The sequence below is a fragment of the Xenia sp. Carnegie-2017 genome, unplaced genomic scaffold (genome assembly GCF_021976095.1).
Source record: "Xenia sp. Carnegie-2017 unplaced genomic scaffold, XeniaSp_v1 HiC_scaffold_24, whole genome shotgun sequence".
Taxonomy (NCBI): Eukaryota; Metazoa; Cnidaria; class Anthozoa; order Malacalcyonacea; family Xeniidae; genus Xenia; species Xenia sp. Carnegie-2017.
Genome location: NW_025813487.1, coordinates 6,661,922 through 6,675,550, shown reverse-complemented (window position 1 = coordinate 6,675,550; position 13,629 = coordinate 6,661,922). Strand labels below are relative to the sequence as shown.

The 13,629-nt window shown below is 34.8% G+C and overlaps 2 protein-coding genes across 4 annotated transcripts; both read left to right on the top strand.

The window, feature by feature from the left end:
• The first annotated feature begins 4,362 nt into the window (after window positions 1-4,362).
• On the top strand, window positions 4,363-9,026 carry LOC124451467 (NAD-dependent protein deacetylase sirtuin-6-like). Its single transcript, XM_047002096.1, is given in 7 exon segments — window positions 4,363-4,396; window positions 4,399-4,427; window positions 5,083-5,249; window positions 5,251-5,391; window positions 7,294-7,440; window positions 8,158-8,237; window positions 8,839-9,026. Coding segments are annotated over 7 exon segments (675 nt in total). The 3' UTR covers window positions 8,916-9,026.
• A 759-nt stretch (window positions 9,027-9,785) lies between these two features.
• Window positions 9,786-13,629, top strand: LOC124451466 (zinc finger MYM-type protein 1-like). Of its 3 annotated transcripts, none has more exons than XM_047002093.1 (2): window positions 9,786-9,875; window positions 12,125-13,160. In XM_047002093.1, exon 2 carries the CDS (start codon window positions 12,325-12,327, stop codon window positions 13,117-13,119), a length of 795 nt encoding a protein of 264 aa, XP_046858049.1. In that variant the 5' UTR covers window positions 9,786-9,875; window positions 12,125-12,324; the 3' UTR covers window positions 13,120-13,160. The 3 variants fall into 3 exon arrangements, with proteins under 3 accessions (XP_046858049.1, XP_046858050.1, XP_046858051.1); XM_047002094.1 differs by lacking the exon at window positions 9,786-9,875 and adding an exon at window positions 13,489-13,629 and having other exon boundaries at window positions 11,788-12,928; XM_047002095.1 differs by lacking the exon at window positions 9,786-9,875 and having other exon boundaries at window positions 11,801-12,477; window positions 12,781-13,160.

Sequence of the window (13,629 nt, the reverse complement as noted above, 5' to 3'; positions counted from 1 at the left end):
TTTTATATTATGTCTGTACGCCGTTAAACGTTTAGTTTATGCTAAAGTCGTGCAAATTTGCGACAAAAGGGTTTTTTACTAAACTAGGTTCGTGAGTTTAAAATATTAAGTATATTCCTCTTCGCTGTCGTGGCGTATTTCTGTAGAGAGAAAATTTCTTATCGTAAGTTCCTTAGTTATATGTAATGTAGTATTTTCGTGAAAGCATTTATCCTTTGTGTTTTTAGCTTTTTGATTCTTATACGTAAACTTTAAGAGGCGAGTTTTATAATTTCATAGCACAAAGTCTAATTCACGGGATGACGCAGTGAAAATTCTGCGGCTATTCTTGTTGGAAAGCATTGTTTTATAACTAAAGTTTAAACTTTCCCGCAAGATCACTCCAGATCACTAAAGCTTGTTGCAACTGTTATTTGTTAATATGATTTTAGTGTTCAAGTACATTAGTTGCGAAGTGTGTGATTGTCATCCTAGGCGTTTTTTCCTTGGTACGGAAGAAATTAATTATTTCATGTCGAAATGTAAATTATCCATAAAAATGACGGAACATTTTTACTTCATTTTTGCTGACATGCATTAAAATATAAAATTATGAGTGCATGACTTGTTCTCGTTTCTTGTGGGCTTATTGGAATGAAGCGGCAATTTTCTTGTATGAAAATGCCTTTAGTAGAGCGTAGTTTAAATTAGTTTTATGTTCAAATAAAATTGAGTGTTGCCTGACGTTCGGAGAGCAAAATATTTTGAACAATTTTACCTCAATTTAAACTGAATTTTATTTTATCAGTATTGTTGACATAAGTTCTATTTTATTGAAATATTGTGCAAGTTTTCAAAAGAATATTTTGTGTGGGGAAATTGATTTTCCCTTTAAATGCTACTTATTTAGTTTCGTTTATTAATACTGATTATTGCAAAATCTCTTTGAGGAAATGAGTTTGTCCTTCTTTTTCTTAGCGTACTTTATGTTAACAACTTTGTGTTTCTATGAAGAACTGTTATACAACATAATATTAATGCCATGACAGCTTTATTTCATTAAGAAATATTTTAAACTCAATGAGTAATGATAAATGGAGTAAATGCATAAGTATATTAGAGTAAATCAAACTGTGAGCTTCTCGAAGCAGTTGTTGTTACTGATCTTATAAATCTGATGTTTACTTGCTTTCAGATGAACCAACAACAAATTTTCATAAATGCTCAACATAATCCACAACTATTGCAAGTTGAACTGGGCCAGGTACTTGTTAAAAAGAATGATGTTATATTATATGCACACTAATTCTTGCTCTAATTGAATTGAACCGTAACCAGAAAGTTATGAGGGAGGGGGTGCATATTTTAGAAAAACCGAATACTTGTGATTTTGTTTTAGAATAGAACATGGAATCCAAATAGCATAGTTTCAGAATATGACTACATGGTTTAAGACAATGTATTGTCTTTCTCATTATTAAACATATCAATTTGTTTCTATTAAATTGAATAATAAGTTAACAGTATTCAGGCATTTTTACAAATTTTTTTTGTGAAAATGCATCCAAAAAATCTAATTGAAACTTTTATTCCTGTTGAGGTTCAGCGGAGAGATCAACTACCAATGGGTAATGTATCATTTGTGTTGGTGCAAGTGCGAAGTTAGTAAATTGCCCTTCGTCTTCGTTATGGTAAGTTATGTAGATATGAAAAAATTTTCATCTATTTAAATGGTTAACAACTAATTTAGATTACAAACTTTAAATAGCTATTTTTACCCATTTGGATAATTTTTGTGAGTAGCTATGTGCAGCAAATCACTTTGTGAGAACCAGCGGCCTACATCATACTCTTCCCAAAATAGTTCATAATGATGACAAAGCCATTGTTCAGTGTTCATAAAGCATCAGGGTCTGAGTCATCTCATACAGCTTTTATAGCTACATTAAAAAGTTATGTTTCCAAGTCACTGTTCATAAACATGAGCTACAAGGACAGTTCATTAGCTACAAAGGAATCAGTTCGTACAGTTTTTTTAATACATTCTACAAATGCCGTGTTCTCTTCGAAGTCATTCGTTCTGAAGACAGTTTTAGAAAAATAATGACAACCATAGAAAAACCATAACTTAACAAACAAACTACCTATATGATAAGTCTTACAAAGTAAGCAACATTTAAATTCAAAATGCTGCTAAAATATAATTTAAGTAGGTGTTATATTGTATTGAAATGTTCTCCATTTATAACAATGCATTAGTCATCTGATTCACTGTTGCATTTATTGGAGTATTTGCTTTCAACAGCAATGTACACAATTTACATATTATATTATGTAGTCACATCTCTAAATGCAGAAAACCTTATCCATTTTCCATCTATATCTACACATAAATTTAGCAATGTGTCTATCTGTCTCTGTCTTTGTGTTGTATTAAATTCTTTTGTTATCTATTATGAAGTAAAAATGCTATGTCCTGGCAAACCGTGCTCTTATCTATGCAATGTACTTTGTGGATTAATTCAATGTCTTATAAGATGTGAAACTTTTTCTCAATTGCATTAATTTATACTTTCAGAAACTTGTAAATTGTTTATGCAAACATAATATTATATTCCAATCACATGTGGTTTGAGCATCAGTTTATGATCACATATTTATTACAACTCAACTTGTTTGATAGTGATAATACACATTTTTCAAAATGCAGCTATCCACATGTACACTAAGTGCACCTGTTTTTGTTATTTTTGATATTCATATTCATCCTGGCTCAGGCATTTTTTACATCAAAAATAAAGTTGACATTGACAAACACTCTAGAATTGAATTTTTTTTCCAATTGAAGGTAATATGCTTGTACCAGTGGTTCGACCAATGAGTATCCATGTTGCATCCATGTTGCCAAGGACTGAAGTGATTTCTCGTCAACTACCTAGCCGTGAGTTAGCATTTTAAAATGGTTGATAGCTAAATTAAATTATAAATTGTTAATGATTGTTTACCCATTTGTTCATTTTTTTTGTGTTATCCTGTAGGAGATGCTGTGGAATCAGGTCATTCAAACCAAAGGAATGAATCAGACACTGAACCAATGGATATCGATTATTAACTAAACATCATTAATAAAGTAGTGCAATATAATTCTACTTAAGTATGATAGTTTATGTACTAGTGTTATAACATTGAATTATTTTTTATTTATGCATGCGAAGCGATATATTTTAATTTCCTGCAATTTGATTGGCTGCCTCAGCGGCAGCTTTTTACGATACCGGCCTGTTGGCAGAAGTGATATTTTTTGCAATGTATTTGTTAACCAAATGAAATGTAAATTTTTTAAATTGATTTAAAAGCAATGCAAACTCTTGAAAATTATTTATTGGTGTATCACCTATATTTTCTTAAAGGAGTTTTGTTATCAACATCCCTTTTGAGTGTAGCTAATGCCAATCGGGCTAGTTGTATAATTATAATCCCACATTTAGAAATGTTCTTTTAGTTGGCAATTTACATTTTTACAATCTATATTTCTTTAACTCATTTATAGCACTGGCCTTTTTTTGATAACATGTAGCCCAACCAGTGGTTTTCTCTTGCACAAACATTAAATTTCGAAACCATGGTTATCTATAAAGCGGATTTCATGACACCTGTCCTGCAAAAACATTATCCATAAGTAGTTCAGACATCAGTTTTCAACATGAAGTATTAACTTTGCTGATCTTCACAACATATAATGCCTTGAAAAATCACCATTTTTAGGGTTGCCTTGGAATTTCGAATAAATAAAGTTTATGAAACCATACTGAATTGTCTTTTCTTGCTTTGAATAGTTTTCTTATATTCATAAACAACTGCCTCTTTGTGCAGATTACATTTATTCAAGGAATTCTGTGCAATGAATCATGCAGTAACATAAGCAAAATAATTTATAACAAGTGCATCAATGTTTGTTTCACTGTTATCTACAGTTATGATAAATCATTTTTGTTACATTGATATGAACATCATCCTCAGCTCTCCTCTTTATCTCATAATCATCCGGCACGTCGGTATCCAATTTCTTATTTCCTGATCAAGAAGTGGATAATGGATTATCCAATTGCCTTGATCAAAATCATCTTGTTCCCGATTCTCCTGGATAGGAGAAGTGGATTTAAGCCAAAGCCTTGATCAAATGTTTTCAAACCAGATGAATCAGGACTCGGAGTTTTACGAATTACTCAATTAGTTTGTTCAGGTACCTAGGCTGTAACGCAAAATATCACGACTTCTATTGTCTTTTACTAGAAGCGATTCAATGCGATTCATGTTTTCTTTGATCTTTCTCTCTCTCCCCTCCCCCCTTTCCAGCGTTTCCCAACAAATTTGCTATTCAAAATGGCGGTGGATTATGCTTCTGGGCTGTCAGATTATCACATAAAGGAAAGTGCGGAGCACCTGAGGTTAGTTAAATTTATAACCTGTGATAATTTTCGTTATTTTTTTGACTGTAGTTTGAGTTCTAATTGTACATTTTCTTTCATCAAGGGCTTAGGGCTCAACATATTGTCTATTGTCTAGCATTGATTGAGTCTTTGACAACAAAACAAATGAGTCGAAATAACTCAAATGAGTAAAGAATCCAGCTCTTTCTGGAGAATGTCTTTTAAAATTCCTATACATTGAAGTTTTATCTAGTCAAATTTATTCACACGAAAGTTGAAGTAATGCTATCCTAATTTTACCATTAGACATTAGACGGCTTTAATAAAATCTTTTTGTTTCAAGTTAGATTTGTTAATTGTTTAGTAATTAGTATCGTCTGATAAAATATAATGACTAGTCATATGTTAAAAACTATTAATAAATGTGAATTAAAAAGTGTTCTAAGCTAGATGGTTTATGCTTAGATGTTGTAGAATGATGCAGGTGTAAAAAGTCTTTCAAACCACAAGTAAATGGATTTTTTTTAAATTGTAATGCCTTAATCACAATTTAGTAGGCATATACATGATTGGCACAAATTATATTAGTGGATTTGCCTACTTTGATACAGTTTGTGTATACTACAAATTTGATCAAGCAACCAACTAATGAAAAATTTCTAATCTTTGTCAGCTTTTTGACTCCAAAGAGAAACTTGCAAGCAAAATCATAGAGTTGTCAAAATTGATCAAAGAATGCAAACATTTGGTGTTCCATACTGGAGCAGGAATCAGTACTTCATGTGGTATCCCTGATTTTTGTGGACCTAAAGGAGTTTGGACATTGGAAGCCAAGGGAGAAACCCAAGTTTGACATCACATTTAAAAGTGCTGCTCCAACTTTGACACATATGGCAATGTTGCAACTTGAAAGGGAAGGTTATTTGAAGTTTGTTGTGAGTCAAAATGTTGATGGCTTGCATTTAAAGTCAGGATTTCCAAGGTATTGTATTTAATTATAAATAATTCTTAAAACTTAGATACTGTAGTAAATTATTATATTGTTTTGCTGCTATTATATTGTTGATTGATATTATTGCTGTACATAGGGTTAAAGATTGAGTTAGTTTATTTTATCATGGTGACTCTAGACTTAAATACTCCAGTCTAGTGTCTTCATCAAAATGGATCTAATGTTAAAACTTGCGTCGTGACATACTCCAGTTTAGTTTCTTCATCAGGAGTGATCTGATGTTGAAATTTGAGTTCTTATATACTCCAGTCTAGTGTCTTCATCAGGAGTGGTCTGATGTTGAAACTTGAGTTCTTATATACTCCAGTCTAGTGTCTTTATCAGGAGTGGTCTGATGTTGAAACTTGAGTCCTTATATACTCCAGTCTAGTGTCTTCATCGAGAGTGGTCTGATGTTGAATCTTGGTTAACATACTCAGTCTAGTGTCTTCATCAGGAGTGATCTGATGTTGAAATCTGAGTTCTTATATACTCCAGTCTAGTGTCTTCATGAGGTGATCTGATGTTGAATCTTGGTTCCTAACATACTCCAGTCTAGTGTCTTCATCAGGAGTGATCTGATGTTGAAATTTGAGTTCTTATATACTGTAGTCTAGTGTCTTCATCAGGAGTGGTCTGATGTTGAAACTTGAGTTCTTATATACTCCAGTCTAGTGTCTTTATCAGGAGTGGTCTGATGTTGAAACTTCAGTCCTTATATACTCCAGTCTAGTGTCTTCATCGAGTGGTCTGATGTTGAATCTTGGTTCCTAACGTACTCCAGTCAAGTGTCTTCATCAGGAGTGATCTGATGTTGAAATTTGAGTTCTTATATACTGTAGTCTAGTGTCTTCATCAGGAGTGGTCTGATGTTGGAACTTGAGTTCTTATATACTCCAGTCTAGTGTCTTTATCAGGAGTGGTCTGATGTTGAAACTTGAGTCCTTGTATACTCCAGTCTAGTGTCTTCATCGAGTGGTCTGATGTTGAATCTTGGTTCCTAACATACTCCAGTCTAGTGTCTTCATCAGGAGTGATCTGATGTTGAAATTTGAGTTCTTATATACTCCAGTCTAGTGTCTTCATGAGGAGTGATCTGATGTTGAATCTTGGTTCCTAACATACTCCAGTCTAGTGTCTTCATCAGGAGTGATCTGATGTTGAAATTTGAGTTCTTATATACTGTAGTCTAGTGTCTTCATCAGGAGTGGTCTGATGTTGAAACTTGAGTTCTTATATACTCCAGTCTAGTGTCTTTATCAGGAGTGGTCTGATGTTGAAACTTGAGTCATATATACTCCAGTCTAGTGTCTTCATCAGGAGTGGTCTGATGTTGAAACTTGAGTCTTTATATACTCCAGTCTAGTGTCTTTATCAGGAGTGATCTGATGTTGAGACTTGAGTCCTTATATACTCCAGTCTAGTGTCTTCATCACGAGCGATCTGATGTTGAAACTTGAGTCATATATACTCCAGTCTAGTGTCTTTATCACAAGCAATCTGATGTTGAAACTTGAGTTCTTATATACTCCAGTCTAGTTTCTTCATCACGAGCGATCGGATGTTGAAACTTGAGTCCTTATATACTCCAGTCTAGTGTCTTTATCAGGAGTGATCTGATGTTGAGACTTGAGTCCTTATGTACTCCAGTCTAGTGTCTTCATCACGAGCGATCTTATGTTGAAACTTGAGTCCTTATATACTTCAATCTAGTGTCTTCATCACTAGCGATCTGATGTTGAAACTTAAGTTCTTATATACTCCAGTCTAGTGTCTTTATCAGGAGTGATCTGATGTTGAGACTTGAGTCTTTATATAACCCAATTCATCATCTTCATCGTTGACCAGAAAACATGACTTTAAAAAATAACCATAACATTATTTCCCTTACAGGTGCAAGTTGGCTGAGCTCCACGGTAACATGTTTGTCCAGAAATGTGAAAACTGCCATAGAAATTATCTCTTTGGTGATCCAGTCAAAACTGTTGGTTTAAAACGAACTGGAAAGCAGTGTTTGGGAGGAAGAAGAGGCAAATGCAGGTTATTGAACACCTCAAAATGTTATTAAGGTTTTACACCCAAAAGCTAGGATATATACAGTATTTCACTTTGAAACAATTTATTGGAACAATATCTTTAGAGATTGGTGGATCTAGGATAGGTCAGAATAAATTGTCAATTATATTTTCATTTGCAAATGCAATTTGGAGTGTTTCAATTGTAAATATTCTTTAGAAATTTGTAACAAGGAGCATTGCTAAAAAAGTGTTAAAAAATTAATAATGGGCTAGGTACTACTAGGTACATCTATTGTTTTTATGTTGCCTTACCTTAGATACACAACTGTCCTTATACTTGCAAAATACATGGTAGAATTTCAGAACATAGGTCTTGCTATCTTGAGCAAAGCCTGAAATGAAGGAAATATTTCATGATGCGGCAAAAAAATACCATGTTTTGTTTTTCATCTGGTTCTTATGAAAAATGTGCATTTCATAATTGTAGCCATTTTATCCAGAGTGGTTATTTTAGAGAAGGCAGAGTCTGTCTTGTGAATGAAATGGGCAAGTTAAGGGATTGGGGAGTTGCCATTTAAAATGTCATTAGTAATTTCATCATTTGCACACTTAAAAAAGAAGACATAAAATCATAGCCATCATTGCCAAGGAAATATTTTGTATTTTACTTGAACTTGAACATGGCACAAAACTGATCTTTCTAACTGGAGTATAACATTAACAGTTCTTTTCAATTCAGAGGTAAATTGCGTGATACAATATTGGATAGGGAAGATTCTCTACCAGTTGATGATCTGGCTGCATCTGAATATCATTCGAGTAATGTATGCCATAAACAAATGATGACGTAAAGATTGTGTTATATATGACGTCATTTTTCACATGTCGCAGTTCTAAAATTTGAATCTTAATTCTGTCATTATATACTTTGGCGTTTATTATACTTTGGCCTAAATACTGTCGTTTTATATATATAAATATACATAGTTAAAAAAAAGAGACTTTTTCTCATTTTGATTTATCTGATCATTATGTTTGCATAATGCAAAATGTTGACGATTTTTTGAAAACCTGATCAATTTTACCGAATTTCTTGTGCTAATTTCTTTGAGGGAGAGTTTATTTGAAAATTGTCATATTAAGGATTTGATATTATTGATTTGATTGATGTTTGTAGATGTAAATCGACTAGGTTGGTGGAGTCCTGAGAAGGACTGTTGTTGTTGTTGTTGACGTCACTCTGAAAATGACCACCGCTAAGGTTGTCGAAACGTCAGTCAACAACAACAACAATCCTTCTCAGGACTATCTAACGGACGATCTACATCTACAAACATGTAACGATATTCCGGTTCAAACCATTCTCTTTATTATTAATTTTTTTGCGTGGTTTTAACCATAAATAATTTACGAATTTTAGAGTCGCAGATTTATCTGTGTGTCTTGGAACATCACTGCAAATCAACCCGAGTGGAAATTTACCCGTACAAACTGTGAAAATGATGGAAAACTTGTAATTATTAATTTACAAAGACTAAACATGTACGTACATTGAAAGCTGTATGTATGATTTTTCTTATTGCAACAAAACAATAGACACTTCGTAAGGGACATTTTATTCTAAACATTTCGATTCAGTAGTTCCTGCAATGTAGCTAGGTCAATGGTCAGAACCGTTAAGGAGGGAGGAGGGAGGGGATGATGATTGAAGCAGAAACTGTTGAAAGACAAACATGTTTCGTTATTATCTTGGAGTAAACCTAAATTTGAAGATGAATCGAAGAACTCTTTTGATGAAAAGAATGGAGCAAAATGCGTTGAACTAAAGTCGGAATTGTTGACAGTTGTACGTGAAGGCGAAACAGGTAGAGTTGACAATCCGCTAAAAGCTGTCAAAACTTCAACTGTAGATGCTCGAAATGAAACTGATGACATTTGTTCTTCAGTAAAACGAGAAAACAAATGTTTGGAGGAAAGGGAGATTATTCTGCGAGTGAAACGCCGATAAAAGGACCAAATGTAATTGAAGAGTTTGATGTAATTGTTAGTAAAATTACAAGTACACAAACATAGAACTATTAGTAGGGCCATTAATATAAAATTGCTTTATATAAGGTCCTTTAATTTATTTATTTATTCTAACGGTTCTAAAGGCCTTTAATTTATTCTAACTGTTCGAAGGAGCACAGCATAGAAACAAGCAGTAGTCCCACTTTGCTGTGCAACTTGGTGCTGTATATTTAATTTGATTACCTGAGCGCTCCTATTGGTCAGAAAATACAGTTTACTGGCTGCCACCCTGTTAATCACATGCGTAATAAGATATGCGCTTCACATAAAATTTCTATTGAGTGGGACTACTGCTTGTTTCTATACTGTGAAGGGGGCTTTAATGGCTACGAAGGTGTCGAAAATACATGAACGGACGTATGTAGGCCGTTTATTGGCTCGTATACGGTAAGTGATATTTTTTTGAAATTTCATTTAGTATACCGGAGAAATTTTTCAAAGCATCGCTTTTTAAGACATTTATGTTCAGCAGCAGTGTGTAGCTAGCGGTCTGGCTGGTCGGGCCCAGCCCGACCAAATATTTTCCCAAAAATGAAAAATTTGTTTTCTTTAAAATTGGATTTGCGAAAATTTTAAATTCTGCGACTCTTTTTGGAATAGCCACAGCTACTAGTGTAATATTTGTCAAATTGCGTTGCTATTAACAAAATTATCATATTTTTAAACGTTACTTAGCAACAATGACAAGTGCATTTCTAGGGCCAGGCATTACGCAGTTTAGTCGGGCTCTGAAAATTCAGCCCGACGAAGTAGTAAAATTTATATAAAGTAAATGGTTTGAACCCGGGAGTATCGTTATATGTTTGTAAATGATGATCGTCCAGGTTAATAAAGTCCTGAGAAGGACTGTTTTTGTTGTTGTTGACTGACGTTTCGACAACCTTAGCGGTAGTCATCTTCAGAGTCAAATGAGGAGTAAACGTCAGGTTAGCCGTATTTGTTGTCTGGTTCTTACGTCATTGTATTGTGTACAGGAAATGTGCAGGAAATGTGTATTGTCATTGTGGATTAGTGTGAAGTGAAATATTTTATTTTTAGTTGTGATGTGTGATTTAGGTGTGACGTTTTTAGTTGTAGTGTGTGGGTGTCAATTGTGTATTGTCATTGTGAATTAGTTTGAAGTGTAATGTTTTTAGTTGATCGTTTGTTTGTATTGTGAATAAGTCGTTTGTAAGGTGCCGGTAATTGCTGTGATCTGTTCAGGGGGGTTTGTTCCAAGTTGGTATACCAACTTTCTAATGTAAGCCGTTGTCTATAGTCAGTACTGTAAGTGATACATTTTGCCGAGTCCCAGTCAATGTTGTGCTTTGTGATTCGGTGATGTTCGGCAATGTGATTAGTTTTGTCTTGTTTCTTAGTAGCTCGTTTGTGTTCAGTAAGTCTTATGTTTAAGTTCCTGCCAGTTTCTCCGATATAGGAGGCGTGGCAGTCGGAGCAGTTTATTTTGTAAACTGCACCTTGTCGTTCGTTGGTTTGTTTTTTGTCCTTTATGTTCGTTAGTACTTGTCGTAACGTTGTGATTGGTTTATGTGCGACACGTATGTTGTATGGTCGTAAGATACGCGAGATAGTCTCAGACGTACCTTTGATGTAAGGTATCGTTGCTGTTGTCACTGAGTTGTTCGTTTCGTTGGGTTCGTTGGGTTTGTAAGTGTTGCGTTTGATAAAGTCAGAGTTATAGTTGTTTTTGTCAAAAACACGTTTGAGATAGTTGTTTTCGTTTTGTAGAGCGTCCGGTGAATCAAATACGATTTGTGCAAGTCTTGTTAATGTTTTGACTGTGGTGGCTTTGTGTAGGGTTGTAAGATGATTATTATAGTAGTCGGTCAGTATGTGTTGGCTTGCGATAAACTGTTGTTCGTGGTATTTGATTGTCATAATTTACGAAACATTTGAGAAAAGGAAGAGTTCCGTTTTCTTCGACATCTTTGGTAAATTGTAAGTGGCTGTTCTGTTTGTTGATGTGAGTATGGAAGTCATCAATCTCGTCTGCATGTAGTGCTATGATTGTGTCATCTACGTAGCGAAACCAAAAAGGTAGTGCATGTTTGTAAGTCGTGAGCGCCCGTTCCTCTATAGATTGCATTACAATTTCAGCAACTAACACAGAAACGGGCGAGCTCATTGCTGTCCCATGTAATTGTTTGTAGTGTGCTCCTTTGTATTGAAGTAAGTCGAGGACTTTCACTTCCAATGACACTTCACAACTCACAATGACAATACACATTTCATGTACACACAATACAATGACGTAAGAACCAGATAACAAGTACGGCTAACCTGACGTTTACTCCTCATTTGACTCTGAAGATGACTACCGCTAAGGTTGTCGAAACGTCAGTCAACAACAACAAAAACAGTCCTTCTCAGGACTTTATTAACCTGGGCGATCATCATTTACAAACATAGTAAAATCTATAGTGGGAATATCTGTAATCTGATTGGTTGAGAGTAGCTGAACACACTCAAACGTTTAACAACATCAAGTCGGGCTCATTTTCAAAAGCGTGACTTGAATTTTGAGCTTTCGAAATATACGTTCGGAAATCGTGATTACTTACATTACAATGGCTTCGGCTAATGAAATCGATATAATAAGTGAACTACAAAGAAACCATTTTCTGTTCGACAATCAGGCGAGCAAAATATACTCGTAAAGCAGCGGCCAATTCCAAATTTACAAGCGACTACAGGCAATAGAAGCTTTCAGGAAAGTTGGTACTCGAAGAAAGATTGGCTTTGTGGTAGCTCAGAAAAGAATGCATTGTTATGTTGGCCTTGTCTTTTATTTTGCCCTGGATCGTCATCTTCATGGACGCAGACAGGATTCAAAAACATGAAGAATTTCCTATCCGTTTGTAAGAAGCATGAGAAGGCTAAATCGCACATGGGTGCTTACAAGACCTGGAAGACCTACGGTTTTCAGCCTCGTGTCGACTGTCTCATGTCACAAACTAGACGTGAAGCGATTCAGCCTCATAACGAGGAGGTAAGGCAAAACAGGGAAATGTTGAAAACCATAACAGAAGCTGTTTTATACTTGTCTAGGCAAAAGCTTGCATTTAGGGGGCATGATGAATCTAGTGGCAGCATGAATAGAGGAAATTATAGAGAGCTACTTGAAAGTTTTGCCAAGATAGATTCTCTGCTTGCTGAAACCCACCTTGCTGGGGGAGGGCGGTTTACTGGAGTCTCTCCTGATATTCAGAATGATTTGATTGATTGTCTTGATAAGATAATAGAGGATGAGATTTTTAAGGAAGTATATTGCTGCACTTTCTTAAGTATACAGGTTGATGAGGCAACTGATGTTTCTACCAAAGAGCAATTGAGTGTAATTGTTCAAATGGACAAAGGGGAAAGTGTCATTGAAAGACAGCTTTGGTTTGTTGATGTTAGTTGTGATAGGACTGCAACTGCTATATCATCAGTGGTTAAGGGTAAGTTAAGTCAATATAATAATGTGAAAGAGAAATTTATTGGACAGACTTATGATGGTGCATCTGTTATGTCTGGTCATCTCAATGGTGTTCAAGCTCAAGTTCAGCAGGATTATCCTTATGCTCAATTTGTTCACTGTGCTGCCCATAGACTAAATCTAGTATTATGTCAAGCTGCATCCTCCATTTAACCTGTTAAGATTTTCTTTGTTAATATTAGTGCTTTTTGCACCTTTGCGATTCCCCAAAGAAAGCTTTACTATCATCCCATAGGCTTGAGTTTCCTAGTCCTGGTGACACAAGATGGTATTATAGGGCTCATGTCATCAATGTCTTGCATTCTAACTATGAAAACTGATAGACATATTTGAAAATCTTTCTGATAATCCTATAGGCTGGGATGGTGAAACGTTAAGTAAGGTTACTGGTTTACTTGGCTACCTTAATGGCTTCTTGTTTTGTTTCTTGGTACATGTTTTCCAGAGAATTTTTGAGCAGTCATCCATACTTTATTCTATCTTGCAAGACAAGGACACTGACTTTCATTATGGAATGAATAGGTTTGAGAGATTCAAGGCCTTTGTTGCTTCTCTGAGAAATGATACAGAATATTGTCAGCAGTGTGCGAATTAACGGTGTGCAATGTGCAATTTGCACATCGTTTTAGCTAAAATGAAACAATTGCACATCACTTTTTCAAA